Raw genomic sequence first — 18719 nt, forward strand, 5'->3', positions numbered from 1 at the left:
GAGTGCAATACTACATAGGCTACAATGTCCGGGTTATATGATATGTGGAGATGTATGAAATCATTTAACACTGGTGAAAATATAACATCTGAAATACAGGTAACCCATAGCATCACTTGACCCTCCTACCCACAAATGTACCGGGGCAAGTCTTGGACGCACTGCATATGTAGAGGGCAAGATGAGCAATATGTGGAGAGATGATACGCCTTTGGGGGAAATATAGAAGATACTCATGGCTGGACAGATTAATAAAAATAGTAATACATATGAGCAGCAACTGTAGGGTATCCCGGGTTCCTCTGGAGTATAAATAATAAGTATAAATGCAACAGCTCCTCCCCGTACATTATATTTCCTCACTTGTAAGAATTATTGGAAAGGAGAAGCAGCTGTTGCAGATATGTGAGGGGCTTTGCATTATGTTTTGTGATTCTATATTAACACATATACCGTATGTATACATTGATCAAAGTGGATGTTTAGAAGTGGTGACATGGAAAATGTAAGGAAATTGAACTTGATAGCTTTAAAAACAAGGCAGAAGGAGAAGTTGTGGTATAGCAAAGCGCTGTATGTGGTCCAAGGTAAGAAGATAGAACTTACTGATGAATGGCCTGCAGGAACTTCCTCTGGTGTTTGCGGACTTTGGCATGGTCAATCTTCTTTAGTAGTTTGGTGTGCTTGTAGATTAGCCATGTTTCTCGTAGGACGTTGGCCGCAGCATTCTTTATCTGCAATGTACGTATAAAGGTCAGCCTCTCCGGGGACCTCTCGCCATCAAAACCAGCTGATCTGTCACGTTTGGTTAGCGGCCACATGCCAGATGGCAGCGGACTGGAAACTACCCTCCGCCCCCTCGCCTCAGGCCACCCTTCCCAGGATCTGGCATGTTTACAAAATGGAATTTATGTCCAGCATTATTCACAAAACCTCTCTCTCCTTTTTCTAAAACACTGGGACCCCTAGAGTCCATAAACCATTTGTTGAATTGTTTGCACCTCCCTGTCTCTTACCGTCTGGACCTGTGCCCCCTTTCCCCCTCCTCTGGTGGATTGACAGTCTGCTTCCTGACCCTAAAAATTGGTACAGTTCTAAATAGTTTCACTGGGCCTGCAATTGACGCTCTTTAGCTTTCATTATTCCATTCACAATTTTACTTGTTGTGTCTAATTTTCTCTGATGCGCAGATGGCTTTTCCTGTTTGTTTCTTCTGGTGATTTATTTTTTTATAATTGTACTGCTTGATAAAGTCATTAAAAAATAAATAAATAAATATATCGGCCTCACACAGATCCAGTGTCATCCTCATCATCACCCTTCTCTTCTCCACCATGTATCATACGTCTCATCTCCCCCATGTCATCATCCTTCCCATCTCCCCCACATCATCACCCTTCTTACCTCGCCCATGTCATCAACCTTCCCATCTCCCCCATGCCCCATGTCATCATCCTTCCCATCTCCCCCACATCATCACCCTTCTTACCTCCCCCATGTCATCAACCTTCCCATCTCCCCCATGTCATCATCCTTCCCATCTCCCCCATGTCATCATCCTTCCCATCTCCCCCACATCATCACCCTTCTTACCTCCCCCATGTCATCAACCTTCCCATCTCCCCCATGTCATCATCCTTCCCATCTCCCCGATGTCATCATCCTTCCCATCTCCCCCACATCATCACCCTTCTTACCTCCCCCATGTCATCAACCTTCCCATCTCCCCCATGCCCCATGTCATCATCCTTCCCATCTCCCCCAAATCATCACCCTTCTTACCTCCCCCATGTCATCAACCTTCCCATCTCCCCATGTCATCATCCTTCCCATCTCCCCAATGTCATCATCCTTCCAATCTCCCCCACATCATCACCCTTCTTACCTCCCCCATGTCATCAACCTTCATATCTCCCCATGTCATCATCCTTCCCATCTCCCCAAGTCATCATCCTTCATATATCCCCCATGTCATCATCCTTCTTATATCCCCATGTCATCTTCTTTCCCATCTCCCCCATGTAATCAACCTTCCCATCTCCCCATGTCATCAACCTTCCCATCTCCCCCAAGTCATCATCCTTCCCATCTCCCCCATGTCATCATCCTTCCCATCTCCCCCACATCATCATCCTTCCCATCTCCCCCATGTCATCATCCTTGCCATCTCCCCCATGTCATCATCCTTCCCATCTCCCCCATGTCATCATCCTTCCCATCTCCCCATGTCATCATCCTTCCCATCTCCCCCACATCATCACCCTTCTTACCTCCCCCATGTCATCAACCTTCCCATCTCCCCCATGTCATCATCCTTCCCATCTCCCCCATGTCATCATCCTTCCCATCTCCCCCACATCATCACCCTTTTTACCTCCCCCATGTCATCAACCTTCCCATCTCCCCCATGCCCCATGTCATCATCCTTCCCATCTCCCCCACATCATCACCCTTCTTACCTCCCCCATGTCATCAACCTTCCCATCTCCCCATGTCATCATCCTTCCCATCTCCCCCATGTCATTATCCTTCCAATCTCCCCCACATCATCACCCTTCTTACCTCCCCCATGTCATCAACCTTCCTATCTCCCCATGTCATCATCCTTCCCATCTCCCCAAGTCATCATCCTTCATATATCCCCCATGTCATCATCCTTCTTATATCCCCATGTCATCTTCTTTCCCATCTCCCCCATGTAATCAACCTTCCCATCTCCCCATGTCATCAACCTTCCCATCTCCCCCAAGTCATCATCCTTCCCATCTCCCCCATGTCATCATCCTTCCCATCTCCCCCACATCATCATCCTTCCCAACTCCCCCATGTCATCATCCTTGCCATCTCCCCCATGTCATCATCCTTCCCATCTCCCCCATGTCATCATCCTTCCCATCTCCCCCATGTCATCAACCTTCCCATCTCCCCATGTCATCATCCTTCTTATATCCCCCATGTCGTCATCATCCTTCTTATATCCCCCATGTCATCATCCTTCCCATATCCCCCATGTCATCATCCTTCTTATATCCCCCATGTCATCATCCTTCTTATATCCCCAATGTCATCTTCTTTCCCATCTCCCCCATGTCATCAACCTTCCCATCTCCCCATGTCATCAACCTTCCCATCTCCCCCATGTCATCATCCTTCCCATCTCCCCCATGTCATCATCCTTCCCATCTCCCCCACATCATCACCCTTTTTACCTCCCCCATGTCATCAACCTTCCCATCTCCCCCATGCCCCATGTCATCATCCTTCCCATCTCCCCCACATCATCACCCTTCTTACCTCCCCCATGTCATCAACCTTCCCATCTCCCCATGTCATCATCCTTCCCATCTCCCCCATGTCATTATCCTTCCAATCTCCCCCACATCATCACCCTTCTTACCTCCCCCATGTCATCAACCTTCCTATCTCCCCATGTCATCATCCTTCCCATCTCCCCAAGTCATCATCCTTCATATATCCCCCATGTCATCATCCTTCTTATATCCCCATGTCATCTTCTTTCCCATCTCCCCCATGTAATCAACCTTCCCATCTCCCCATGTCATCAACCTTCCCATCTCCCCCAAGTCATCATCCTTCCCATCTCCCCCATGTCATCATCCTTCCCATCTCCCCCACATCATCATCCTTCCCAACTCCCCCATGTCATCATCCTTGCCATCTCCCCCATGTCATCATCCTTCCCATCTCCCCCATGTCATCATCCTTCCCATCTCCCCCATGTCATCAACCTTCCCATCTCCCCATGTCATCATCCTTCTTATATCCCCCATGTCGTCATCATCCTTCTTATATCCCCCATGTCATCATCCTTCCCATATCCCCCATGTCATCATCCTTCTTATATCCCCCATGTCATCATCCTTCTTATATCCCCAATGTCATCTTCTTTCCCATCTCCCCCATGTCATCAACCTTCCCATCTCCCCATGTCATCAACCTTCCCATCTCCCCCAAGTCATCATCCTTCCCATCTCCCCCAAGTCATCATCCCCATCTCCCCCATGTCATCATCCTTCCCATCTCCCCCATGTCATCATCCTTCCCATCTCCCCCATGTCATCATCCTTCCCATCTCCCCCATGTCATCATCCTTCCCATATCCCCCATGTCATCAACCTTCCCATCTCCCCATGTCATCATCCTTCCCATCTCCCCATGTCATCATCCTTCCCATCTCTCCCATGTCATCATCCTTCCCATCTCCCCCATGTCATCATCCTTCCCATCTCCCCCATGTCATCAACCTTCCCATCTCCCCATGTCATCATCCTTCCCATCTCCCCATGTCATCATCCTTCCCATCTCCCCCATGTCATCATCCTTCCCATCTCCCCCATGTCATCATCCTTCCCATCTCCCCCATGTCAACATCCTTCTTATATCCCCCGTGTCATCATCCTTTTTATATCCCCCATGTCATCATCCTTCCCATATCCCCCATGTCATCATCCTTTTTATATCCCCCATGTCATCATCCTTCTTATATCCCCCATGTCATCATCATCCTCCTTATATCCCCCATGTCATCATCCTTCCCATCTCCCCATGTCATCATCCTTCTTATATCCCCCATGTCATCATCCTTCTTATATCCCCCATGTCATCATCCTTCTTATATCCCCCATGTCATCATCCTTCCCATCTCCCCCATGTCATCATCCTTCCCATCTCCCCCATGTCATCTCCTTCTTATATCCCCCATGTCATCATCCTTCCCATCTCCCCCATGTCATCATCCTTCCCATCTCCCCCATGTCATCATCCTTCCCATCTCCCCCATGTTATCATCCTTCCCATCTCCCCCATGTCATCTCCTTCTTATATCCCCTATGTCATCTCCTTCTTATATCCCCCATGTCATCATCCTTCCCATCTCCCCCATGTCATCATCCTTCCCATCTCCCCCATGTCATCATCCTTCCCATCTCCCTCAATTCATCATCCTTCCCATCTCCCCATGTCATCATCCTTCCCATCTCCTCCATGTCATCATCCTTCCCATCTCCTCCATGTCATCATCCTTCCCATCTCCCCATGTCATCATCCTTCCCATCTCCTCCATGTCATCATCCTTCCCATCTCCCCATGTCATCATCCTTCCCATCTCCCCCATGTCATCATCCTTCCCATCTCCCCCATGTCATCATCCTTCCCATGCATCCTTCCCATCTCCCCAATATCATCATCCTTCCCATCTCCCCCATGTCATCATCCTTCCCATGCATCCTTCCCATCTCCCCCATGTCATCATCCTTCCCCTCTCCCCCATGTCATCATCCTTCCCATCTCCCCCATGTCATCATCCTTCCCATCTCCCCCATGTCATCATCCTTCCCATCTCCCCCATGTCATCATCCTTCCAATCTCCTCCATGTCATCATCCTTCCCATCTCCCCCATGTCATCATTCTTCCCATCTCCCCCATGTCATCATCCTTCCCATCTCCCCCATGTCATTATCCTTTTTATATCCCCCATGTCATCATCCTTCCCATCTCCCCCATGTCATCATCCTTCCCATCTCCCCCATGTCATCATCCTTCCCATCTTCCCCATGTCATCATCCTTCCCATCTCCCCCACGTCATCATCCTTCCCATCTCCCCCACATCATCATCCTTCCCATCTCCCCCATGTCATCATCCTTCCCATCTCCTCCATGTCATCATCCTTCCCATCTCCCCCATGTCATCATCCTTCCCATCTCCCCCATGTCATCATCCTTCCCATCTCCCCCATGTCATCATCCGTCCCATCTCCCCCATGTCATCATCTTTCTCATCTCCTCCATGTCATCATCCTTCCCATCTCCCCCATGTCATCATCCTTCCCATCTCCCCCATGTCATCATCCTTCTCATATCCCCCATGTCATCATCCTTCTTATATCCCCCATGTCATCATCCTTCTTATATCCCCCATGTCATCATCCTTCCCATCTCCCCCATGTCATCATCCTTTTTATATCCCCCATGTCATCATCCTTCCCATATCCCCTATGTCATAATCCTTCCCATATCCTCCATGTCATCATCCTTCCCATCTCCCCCATGTCATCATCCTTCCCATCACCCCCATGTCATCATCCTTCCCATCTCCCCCATGTCATCATCCTTCCCATATCCTCCATGTCATCATCCTTCCCATATTCCCCATGTTATCATCCTTCCCATATCCCCCATGTCATCATCCTTCCCATCTCCTCCATGTCATCATCCTTCCCATCTCCTCCATGTCATCTCCTTCTTATATCCCCCATGTCATCATCCTTCCCATCTCCCCCATGTCATCATCCTTCCCATCTCCCCCATGTCATCATCCTTCCCATCTCTCCCATGTCATCTTCCTTCCCATCTCCCCCATGTCATCATCCTTCTTATATCCCCCATGTCATCATCATCATCATCCTTATTTCCCCCATGTCATCATCCTTCTTATATCCCCCATGTCATCATCCTTCTTATATCCCCCATGTCATCATCCTTCCCATCTCCTCCATGTCATCATCCTTCTTATATCCCCCATGTCATCATCCTTCTTATATCCCCCATGTCATCATCCTTCTTATATCCCCCATGTCATCATCCTTCCCATCTCCCCCATGTCATCATCCTTCCCATCTCCCCCATGTCATCATCCTTCCCATATCCCCCATGTTATCATCCTTCATATATCCCCCATGTTATCATCCTTCATATATCCCCCATTTCATCATCCTTCCCATCTCCCCATGTCATCATCCTTCTTATATCCCCCATGTCATCATCCTTCCCATCTCCTCCATGTCATCATCCTTCCCATCTCCCCCATGTCATCATCCTTCCCATCTCCCCCATGTCATCATCCTTCCCATCTCCCCCATGTCATCATCCTTTTTATATCCCCCATGTCATCATCCTTCCCATCTCCCCCATGTCATCATCCTTCCCATCTCCCCCATGTCATCATCCTTCCCATCTTCCCAATGTCATCATCCTTCCCATCTCCCCCACGACATCATCCTTCCCATCTCCCCCACATCATCATCCTTCCCATCTCCTCCATGTCATCATCCTTCCCATCTCCTCCATGTCATCATCCTTCCCATCTCCCCCATGTCATCATCCTTCCCATCTCCCCCATGTCATCATCCTTCCCATCTCCCCCATGTCATCATCCTTCCCATCTCCCCCATGTCATCATCCGTCCCATCTCCCCCATGTCATCATCCTTCTCATCTCCTCCATGTCATCATCCTTCCCATCTCCCCCATGTCATCATCCTTCCCATCTCCCCCATGTCATCATCCTTCTCATATCCCCCATGTCATCATCCTTCTTATATCCCCCATGTCATCATCCTTCTTATATCCCCCATGTCATCATCCTTCCCATCTCCCCCATGTCATCATCCTTTTTATATCTCCCATGTCATCATCCTTCCCATATCCCCTATGTCATAATCCTTCCCATATCCTCCATGTCATCATCCTTCCCATCTCCCCCATGTCATCATCCTTCCCATCTCCCCCATGTCATCATCCTTCCCATCTCCCCCATGTCATCATCCTTCCCATATCCTCCATGTCATCATCCTTCCCATATTCCCCATGTTATCATCCTTCCCATATCCCCCATGTCATCATCCTTCCCATCTCCTCCATGTCATTTTCCTTCCCATCTCCTCCATGTCATCTCCTTCTTATATCCCCCATGTCATCATCCTTCCCATCTCCCCCATGTCATCATCCTTCTTATATCCCCCATGTCATCATCCTTCCCATCTCCCCCATGTCATCATCCTTCCCATCTCCCCCATGTCATCATCCTTCCCATCTCTCCCATGTCATCTTCCTTCCCATCTCCCCCATGTCATCATCCTTCTTATATCCCCCATGTCATCATCCTTCTTATTTCCCCCATGTCATCATCCTTCTTATATCCCCCATGTCATCATCCTTCTTATATCCCCCATGTCATCATCCTTCCCATCTCCTCCATGTCATCATCCTTCTTATATCCCCCATGTCATCATCCTTCTTATATCCCCCATGTCATCATCCTTCTTATATCCCCCATGTCATCATCCTTCCCATCTCCCCCATGTCATCATCCTTCCCATCTCCCCCATGTCATCATCCTTCCCATCTCCCCCATGTCATCATCCTTCCCATATCCCCCATGTTATCATCCTTCATATATCCCCCATTTCATCATCCTTCCCATCTCCCCATGTCATCATCCTTCTTATATCCCCCATGTCATCATCCTTCCCATCTCCCCCATGTCATCATCCTTCCAATCTCCCCCATTTCATCATCTTTCTTATATCCCCCATATCATCATCCTTCCCATATCCCCCATGTCATCATCCTTCCCATCTCCCCCATGTCATCATCCTTCCCATCTCCCCCATGTCATCATCCTTCCCATCTCCCCCATGTCATGTCATCATCCTTCCCATCTCCCCCATGTCATCATCCTTCCCATCTCCCCATGTCATCATCTTTCCTCTCTCCCCCATGTCATCATCCTTCCCATCTCCTCCATGTCATCATCCTTCCCATATCCCCCATGTCATCATCCTTCCCATCTCCCCATGTCATCATCCTTCCCATATCCCCCATGTCATCATCCTTCTTATATCCCCCATGTCATCATCCTTCCCATCTCCCCCATGTCATCATCCTTCCCATCTCCCCCATCTCATCATGATTCCCATCTCCCCCATGTATTCATCCTTCCCATATCCCCCATGTCATCATTCTTCCCATCTCCCCCATGTCATCATCCTTCCCATCTCCCCCACGTCATCATCCTTCTTATATCCACCATGTCATCATCCTTCTTATATCCCCCATGTCATCATCCTTCTTATATCCCCCATGTCATCATCCTTCCCATCTCCCCCATGTCATCATCCTTCCCATCTCCCCCATGTCATCATCCTTCCCATCTCCCCCATGTCATCATCCTTCCCATATCCCCCATGTCATCATCCTTCATATATCCCCCATGTCATCATCCTTCCCATCTCCCCCATGTCATCATCCTTCTTATATCCCCCATGTCATCATCCTTCCCATCTCCCCCGTGTCATCATCCTACCCATCTCACCCATGTTGTCATCCTTCTTTTATTCCCCATGTCATCATCCTTCTTATATCCCCCATGTCATTATCCTTCCCATCTCCCCCATGTCATCATCCTTCCCATCTCCCCCATGTCATCATCCTTCCCATCTCCCCCATGTCATCATGCTTCCCATCTCCCCCATGTCATCATCCTTCCCATATCCCCCATGTCATCATCCTTCCCATATCCCCCATGTCATCATCCTTCATATATCCCCCATGTCATCATCCTTCCCATCTCCCCATGTCATCATCCTTCTTATATCCCCCATGTCATCATCCTTCCCATCTCCCCCATGTCATCAACCTTCCCATCTCCCCCATGTCATCATCCTTCTTATATCCCCCATGTCATCATCCTTCCCATCTCCCCCATGTCATCATCCTTCCCATCTCCCCATGTCATCATCCTTCCCATCTCCCCCATGTCATCATCCTTCCCATCTCCCCCATGTCCTCATCCTTCCCATCTCCCCCATGTCATCATCCTTCCCATCTCCCCCATGTCATCATCCTTCCCATCTCACCCATGTTATCATCCTTCTTATATCCCCCATGTCATCATCCTTCTTATATCCCCCATGTCATCATCCTTCCCATATACCCCATGTCATCATCCTTCTTATATCCCCCATGTCATCATCCTTCCCATCACCCCCATGTCATCATCCTTCCCATCTCCCCCATGTCATCATCCTTCTTATATCCCCCATGTCATCATCCTTCTTATATCCCCCATGTCATCATCCTTCCCATATACCCCATGTCATCATCCTTCTTATATCCCCCATGTCATCATCCTTCCCATCTCCTCCATGTCATCATCCTTCCCATATCCCCCATGTCATCATCCTTCCCATCTCCCCCATGTCATCATCCTTCCCATATCCCCCATGTCATCATCCTTCATATATCCCCCATGTCATCATCCTTCCCATCTCCCCCATGTCATCATCCTTCTTATATCCCCCATGTCATCATCCTTCCCATCTCCCCCGTGTCATCATCCTACCCATCTCACCCATGTTGTCATCCTTCTTTTATTCCCCATGTCATCATCCTTCTTATATCCCCCATGTCATTATCCTTCCCATCTCCCCCATGTCATCATCCTTCCCATCTCCCCCATGTCATCATCCTTCCCATCTCCCCCATGTCATCATGCTTCCCATCTCCCCCATGTCATCATCCTTCCCATATCCCCCATGTCATCATCCTTCCCATATCCCCCATGTCATCATCCTTCATATATCCCCCATGTCATCATCCTTCCCATCTCCCCATGTCATCATCCTTCTTATATCCCCCATGTCATCATCCTTCCCATCTCCCCCATGTCATCAACCTTCCCATCTCCCCCATGTCATCATCCTTCTTATATCCCCCATGTCATCATCCTTCCCATCTCCCCCATGTCATCATCCTTCCCATCTCCCCATGTCATCATCCTTCCCATCTCCCCCATGTCATCATCCTTCCCATCTCCCCCATGTCCTCATCCTTCCCATCTCCCCCATGTCATCATCCTTCCCATCTCCCCCATGTCATCATCCTTCCCATCTCACCCATGTTATCATCCTTCTTATATCCCCCATGTCATCATCCTTCTTATATCCCCCATGTCATCATCCTTCCCATATACCCCATGTCATCATCCTTCTTATATCCCCCATGTCATCATCCTTCCCATCACCCCCATGTCATCATCCTTCCCATCTCCCCCATGTCATCATCCTTCTTATATCCCCCATGTCATCATCCTTCTTATATCCCCCATGTCATCATCCTTCCCATATACCCCATGTCATCATCCTTCTTATATCCCCCATGTCATCATCCTTCCCATCTCCTCCATGTCATCATCCTTCCCATATCCCCCATGTCATCATCCTTCTTATATCCCCCATGTCATCATCCTTCCCATCACCCCCATGTCATCATCCTTCCCATCTCCCCATGTCATCATCCTTCTTATATCCCCCATGTCATCATCCTTCTTATATCCCCCATGTCATCATCCTTCCCATATACCCCATGTCATCATCCTTCTTATATCCCCCATGTCATCATCCTTCCCATCACCCCCATGTCATCATCCTTCCCATCACCCCCATGTCATCATCCTTCCCATCTCCCCCATGTCATCATCCTTGTTATATCCCCCATGTCATCATCCTTCCCATCTCCCCCATGTCATCATCCTTCCCATCTCCCCCATGTCATCATCCTTCCCATCTCCCCCATGTCATCATCCTTCCCCTCTCCCACATGTCATCATTCTTCCCATCTCCCCCATGTCATCATCCTTCCCCTCTCCCCCATGTCATCATCCTTCTTATATCCCCCATGTCATCATCCTTCTTATATCCCCCATGTCATCATCCTTCCCATCTCCCCATGTCATCATCCTTCTTATATCCCCCATGTCATCATCCTTCCCATCTCCCCATGTCATCATCCTTCTTATATCCCCCATGTCATCATCCTTCCCATCTCCCCATGTCATCATCCTTCCCATCTCCCCCATGTCATCATCCTTCTTATATCCCCCATGTCATCATCCTTCCCATCTCCCCCATGTCATCATCCTTCTTATATCCCCCATGTCATCATCCTTCCCATCTCCCCATGTCATCATCCTTCCCATCACCCCCATGTCATCATCCTTCTTATATCCCCCATGTCATCATCCTTCTTATATCCCCCATGTCATCATCCTTCCCATCTCCCCCATGTCATCATCCTTCCCATCTCCCCCACATCATCCTTACCATCTCCCCCATGTCATCATCCTTCCCATCTCCTCCATGTCATCATCCTTCCCATCACCCCCATGTCATCATCCTTCTTATATCCCCCATGTCATCATCCTTCTTATATCCCCCATGTCATCATCCTTCCCATCTCCTCCATGTCATCATCCTTCCCATCTCCCCCATGTCATCATCCTTCCCATCTCCTCCATGTCATCATCCTTCTTATATCCCCCATGTCATCATCCTTCCCATCTCCCCCATGTCATCATCCTTCTTATATCCCCCATGTCATCATCCTTCCCATCACCCCCATGTCATCATCCTTCCCATCTCCCCCATGTCATCATCCTTGTTATATCCCCCATGTCATCATCCTTCCCTTCTCCCCCATGTCATCATCCTTCCCATCTCCCCCATGTCATCATCCTTCCCATCTCCCCCATGTGATCATCATTCCCATCTCCCCCATGTCATCATCCTTCCCATCTCCCCCATGTCATCATCCTTCCCCTCTCCCCCATGTCATCATCCTTCTTATATCCCCCATGTCATCATCCTTCTTATATCCCCCATGTCATCATCCTTCCCATCTCCCCATGTCATCATCCTTCTTATATCCCCCATGTCATCATCCTTCCCATCTCCCCATGTCATCATCCTTCTTATATCCCCATGTCATCATCCTTCCCATCTCCCCATGTCATCATCCTTCCCATCTCCCCCATGTCATCATCCTTCTTATGTCCCCCATGTCATCATCCTTCCCATCTCCCCCATGTCATCATCCTTCTTATATCCCCCATGTCATCATCCTTCCCATCTCCCCATGTCATCATCCTTCCCATCACCCCCATGTCATCATCCTTCTTATATCCCCCATGTCATCATCCTTCTTATATCCCCCATGTCATCATCCTTCCCATCTCCCCCATGTCATCATCCTTCCCATCTCCCCCACATAATCCTTACCATCTCCCCCATGTCATCATCCTTCCCATCTCCTCCATGTCATCATCCTTCCCATCACCCCCATGTCATCATCCTTCCCATCACCCCCATGTCATCATCCTTCCCATCTCCCCCATGTCATCATCCTTCTTATATCCCCCATGTCATCATCCTTCTTATATCCCCCATGTCATCATCCTTCCCATATACCCCATGTCATCATCCTTCTTATATCCCCCATGTCATCATCCTTCCCATCACCCCCATGTCATCATCCTTCCCATCTCCCCCATGTCATCATCCTTCTTATATCCCCCATGTCATCATCCTTCTTATATCCCCCATGTCATCATCCTTCCCATCTCCTCCATGTCATCATCCTTCCCATCTCCCCCATGTCATCATCCTTCCCATCTCCTCCATGTCATCATCCTTCTTATATCCCCCATGTCATCATCCTTCCCATCTCCCCCATGTCATCATCCTTCCCATCTCCCCCATGTCATCATCCTTCCCATCTCTCCCATGTCATCTTCCTTCCCATCTCCCCCATGTCATCATCCTTCTTATATCCCCCATGTCATCATCCTTCTTATTTCCCCCATGTCATCATCCTTCTTATATCCCCCATGTCATCATCCTTCTTATATCCCCCATGTCATCATCCTTCCCATCTCCTCCATGTCATCATCCTTCTTATATCCCCCATGTCATCATCCTTCTTATATCCCCCATGTCATCATCCTTCTTATATCCCCCATGTCATCATCCTTCCCATCTCCCCATGTCATCATCCTTCCCATTTCCCCCATGTCATCATCCTTCCCATCTCCCCCATGTCATCATCCTTCCCATATCCCCCATGTTATCATCCTTCATATATCCCCCATTTCATCATCCTTCCCATCTCCGCATGTCATCATCCTTCTTATATCCCCCATGTCATCATCCTTCCCATCTCCCCCATGTCATCATCCTTCCAATCTCCCCCATTTCATAATCTTTCTTATATCCCCCATATCATCATCCTTCCCATATCCCCCATGTCATCATCCTTCCCATCTCCCCCATGTCATCATCCTTCCCATCTCCCCCATGTCATCATCCTTCCCATCTCCCCCATGTCATGTCATCATCCTTCCCATCTCCCCCATGTCATCATCCTTCCCATCTCCCCATGTCATCATCTTTCCTCTCTCCCCCATGTCATCATCCTTCCCATCTCCTCCATGTCATCATCCTTCCCATATCCCCCATGTCATCATCCTTCCCATCTCCCCATGTCATCATCCTTCCCATATCCCCCATGTCATCATCCTTCTTATATCCCCCATGTCATCATCCTTCCCATCTCCCCCATGTCATCATCCTTCCCATCTCCCCCATCTCATCATCATTCCCATCTCCCCCATGTATTCATCCTTCCCATATCCCCCATGTCATCATCCTTCCCATCTCCCCCATGTCATCATCCTTCCCATCTCCCCCACGTCATCATCCTTCTTATATCCACCATGTCATCATCCTTCTTATATCCCCCATGTCATCATCCTTCTTATATCCCCCATGTGATCATCCTTCCCATCTCTCCCATGTCATCATCCTTCCCATCTCCCCCATGTCATCATCCTTCCCATCTCCCCCATGTCATCATCCTTCCCATATCCCCCATGTCATCATCCTTCATATATCCCCCATGTCATCATCCTTCCCATCTCCCCCATGTCATCATCCTTCTTATATCCCCCATGTCATCATCCTTCCCATCTCCCCCGTGTCATCATCCTACCCATCTCACCCATGTTGTCATCCTTCTTTTATTCCCCATGTCATCATCCTTCTTATATCCCCCATGTCATTATCCTTCCCATCTCCCCCATGTCATAATCCTTCCCATCTCCCCCATGTCATCATCCTTCCCATATCCCCCATGTCATCATCCTTCCCATATCCCCCATGTCATCATCCTTCATATATCCCCCATGTCATCATCCTTCCCATCTCCCCATGTCATCATCCTTCTTATATCCCCCATGTCATCATCCTTCCCATCTCCCCCATGTCATCAACCTTCCCATCTCCCCCATGTCATCATCATTCTTATATCCCCCATGTCATCATCCTTCCCATCTCCCCCATGTCATCATCCTTCCCATCTCCCCATGTCATCATCCTTCCCATCTCCCCCATGTCATCATCCTTCCCATCTCCCCCATGTCCTCATCCTTCCCATCTCCCCCATGTCATCATCCTTCCCATCTCCCCCATGTCATCATCCTTCCCATCTCCCCCATGTTATCATCCTTCTTATATCCCCCATGTCATCATCCTTCTTATATCCCCCATGTCATCATCCTTCCCATATACCCCATGTCATCATCCTTCTTATATCCCCCATGTCATCATCCTTCCCATCACCCCCATGTCATCATCCTTCCCATCTCCCCCATGTCATCATCCTTCTTATATCCCCCATGTCATCATCCTTCTTATATCCCCCATGTCATCATCCTTCTCATATACCCCATGTCATCATCCTTTTTATATCCCCCATGTCATCATCCTTCCCATCTCCCCCATGTCATCATCCTTCCCATATCCCCCATGTCATCATCCTTCTTATATCCCCCATGTCATCATCCTTCCCATCACCCCCATGTCATCATCCTTCCCATCACCCCCATGTCATCATCCTTCCCATCACCCCCATGTCATCATCCTTCCCATCTCCCCCATGTCATCATCCTTCTTATATCCCCCATGTCATCATCCTTCTTATATCCCCCATGTCATCATCCTTCCCATACACCCCATGTCATCATCCTTCTTATATCCCCCATGTCATCATCCTTCCCATCACCCCCATGTCATCATCCTTCCCATCACCCCCATGTCATCATCCTTCCCATCTCCCCCATGTCATCATCCTTGTTATATTCCCCATGTCATCATCCTTCCCATCTCCCCCATGTCATCATCCTTCCCATCTCCCCCATGTCATCATCCTTCCCATCTCCCCCATGTCATCATCCTTCCCATCTCCCCCATGTCATCATCCTTCCCATCTCCCCCATGTCATCATCCTTCCCATCTCCCCCATGTCATCATCCTTCCCCTCTCCCACATGTCATCATTCTTCCCATCTCCCCCATGTCATCATCCTTCCCCTCTCCCCCATGTCATCATCCTTCTTATATCCCCCATGTCATCATCCTTCTTATATCCCCCATGTCATCATCCTTCCCATCTCCCCATGTCATCATCCTTCTTATATCCCCCATGTCATCATCCTTCCCATCTCCCCATGTCATCATCCTTCCCATCTCCCCCATGTCATCATCCTTCTTATATCCCCCATGTCATCATCCTTCCCATCTCCCCCATGTCATCATCCTTCTTATATCCCCCATGTCATCATCCTTCCCATCTCCCCATGTCATCATCCTTCCCATCACCCCCATGTCATCATCCTTCTTATATCCCCCATGTCATCATCCTTCTTATATCCCCCATGTCATCATCCTTCCCATCTCCCCCATGTCATCATCCTTCCCATCTCCCCCACATCATCCTTACCATCTCCCCCATGTCATCATCCTTCCCATCTCCTCCATGTCATCATCCTTCCCATCACCCCCATGTCATCATCCTTCTTATATCCCCCATGTCATCATCCTTCTTATATCCCCCATGTCATCATCCTTCCCATCTCCTCCATGTCATCATCCTTCCCATCTCCCCCATGTCATCATCCTTCCCATCTCCTCCATGTCATCATCCTTCTTATATCCCCCATGTCATCATCCTTCCCATCTCCCCCATGTCATCATCCTTCCCATCTCCCCCATGTCATCATCCTTCCCATCTCCCCCATGTCATCATGCTTCCCATCTCCCCCATGTCATCATCCTTCCCATATCCCCCATGTCATCATCCTTCCCATATCCCCCATGTCATCATCCTTCATATATCCCCCATGTCATCATCCTTCCCATCTCCCCATGTCATCATCCTTCTTATATCCCCCATGTCATCATCCTTCCCATCTCCCCCATGTCATCAATCTTCCCATCTCCCCCATGTCATCATCCTTCTTATATCCCCCATGTCATTATCCTTCCCATCTCCCCCATGTCATCATCCTTCCCATCTCCCCATGTCATCATCCTTCCCATCTCCCCCATGTCATCATCCTTCCCATCTCCCCCATGTCCTCATCCTTCCCATCTCCCCCATGTCATCATCCTTCCCATCTCCCCCATGTCATCATCCTTCCCATCTCCCCCATGTTATCATCCTTCTTATATCCCCCATGTCATCATCCTTCTTATATCCCCCATGTCATCATCCTTCCCATATACCCCATGTCATCTTCCTTCTTATATCCCCCATGTCATCATCCTTCCCATCACCCCCATGTCATCATCCTTCCCATCTCCCCCATGTCATCATCCTTCTTATATCCCCCATGTCATCATCCTTCTTATATCCCCCATGTCATCATCCTTCCCATATACCCCATGTCATCATCCTTCTTATATCCCCCATGTCATCATCCTTCCCATCTCCCCCATGTCATCATCCTTCCCATATCCCCCATGTCATCATCCTTCTTATATCCCCCATGTCATCATCCTTCCCATCACCCCCATGTCATCATCCTTCCCATCTCCCCCATGTCATCATCCTTCTTATATCCCCCATGTCATCATCCTTCTTATATCCCCCATGTCATCATCCTTCCCATATACCCCATGTCATCATCCTTCTTATATCCCCCATGTCATCATCCTTCCCATCACCCCCATGTCATCATCCTTCCCATCACCCCCATGTCATCATCCTTCCCATCTCCCCCATGTCATCATCCTTGTTATATCCCCCATGTCATCATCCTTCCCATCTCCCCCATGTCATCATCCTTCCCATCTCCCCCATGTCATCATCCTTCCCATCTCCCCCATGTCATCATCCTTCCCATCTCCCCCATGTCATCATCCTTCCCATCTCCCCCATGTCATCATCCTTCCCCTCTCCCACATGTCATCATTCTTCCCATCTCCCCATGTCATCATCCTTCCCCTCTTCCCCATGTCATCATCCTTCTTATATCCCCCATGTCATCATCCTTCCCATCTCCCCCATGTCATCAACCTTCCCATCTCCCCCATGTCATCATCATTCTTATATCCCCCATGTCATCATCCTTCCCATCTCCCCCATGTCATCATCCTTCCCATCTCCCCATGTCATCATCCTTCCCATCTCCCCCATGTCATCATCCTTCCCATCTCCCCCATGTCCTCATCCTTCCCATCTCCCCCATGTCATCATCCTTCCCATCTCCCCCATGTCATCATCCTTCCCATCTCCCCCATGTTATCATCCTTCTTATATCCCCCATGTCATCATCCTTCTTATATCCCCCATGTCATCATCCTTCCCATATACCCCATGTCATCATCCTTCTTATATCCCCCATGTCATCATCCTTCCCATCACCCCCATGTCATCATCCTTCCCATCTCCCCCATGTCATCATCCTTCTTATATCCCCCATGTCATCATCCTTCTTATATCCCCCATGTCATCATCCTTCTCATATACCCCATGTCATCATCCTTTTTATATCCCCCATGTCATCATCCTTCCCATCTCCCCCATGTCATCATCCTTCCCATATCCCCCATGTCATCATCCTTCTTATATCCCCCATGTCATCATCCTTCCCATCACCCCCATGTCATCATCCTTCCCATCACCCCCATGTCATCATCCTTCCCATCACCCCCATGTCATCATCCTTCCCATCTCCCCCATGTCATCATCCTTCTTATATCCCCCATGTCATCATCCTTCTTATATCCCCCATGTCATCATCCTTC

The 18719-nt window shown here is 48.8% G+C and overlaps 1 protein-coding gene and 1 long non-coding RNA gene across 2 annotated transcripts in view; one reads left to right on the top strand and one right to left on the bottom strand.

Annotated features, from left to right (window-relative positions):
* Positions 1-18719, top strand: part of LOC134980163 (uncharacterized) — an 85526-nt gene that overhangs the window by 40124 nt on the left and 26683 nt on the right. The gene's annotated exons all lie outside the window — the stretch shown is intronic.
* Positions 1-18719, bottom strand: part of KCNN3 (potassium calcium-activated channel subfamily N member 3) — a 148358-nt gene that overhangs the window by 4965 nt on the left and 124674 nt on the right. Inside the window, exon 6 of the mRNA XM_063946852.1 lies at positions 607-734. Coding sequence (XP_063802922.1) covers positions 607-734 — 128 coding nt within the window. The remainder of the gene's footprint in view (positions 1-606; positions 735-18719) is intronic.

The sequence above is a fragment of the Pseudophryne corroboree genome, chromosome 12 (genome assembly GCF_028390025.1).
Source record: "Pseudophryne corroboree isolate aPseCor3 chromosome 12, aPseCor3.hap2, whole genome shotgun sequence".
In the NCBI taxonomy this organism is placed as follows: Eukaryota; Metazoa; Chordata; class Amphibia; order Anura; family Myobatrachidae; genus Pseudophryne; species Pseudophryne corroboree.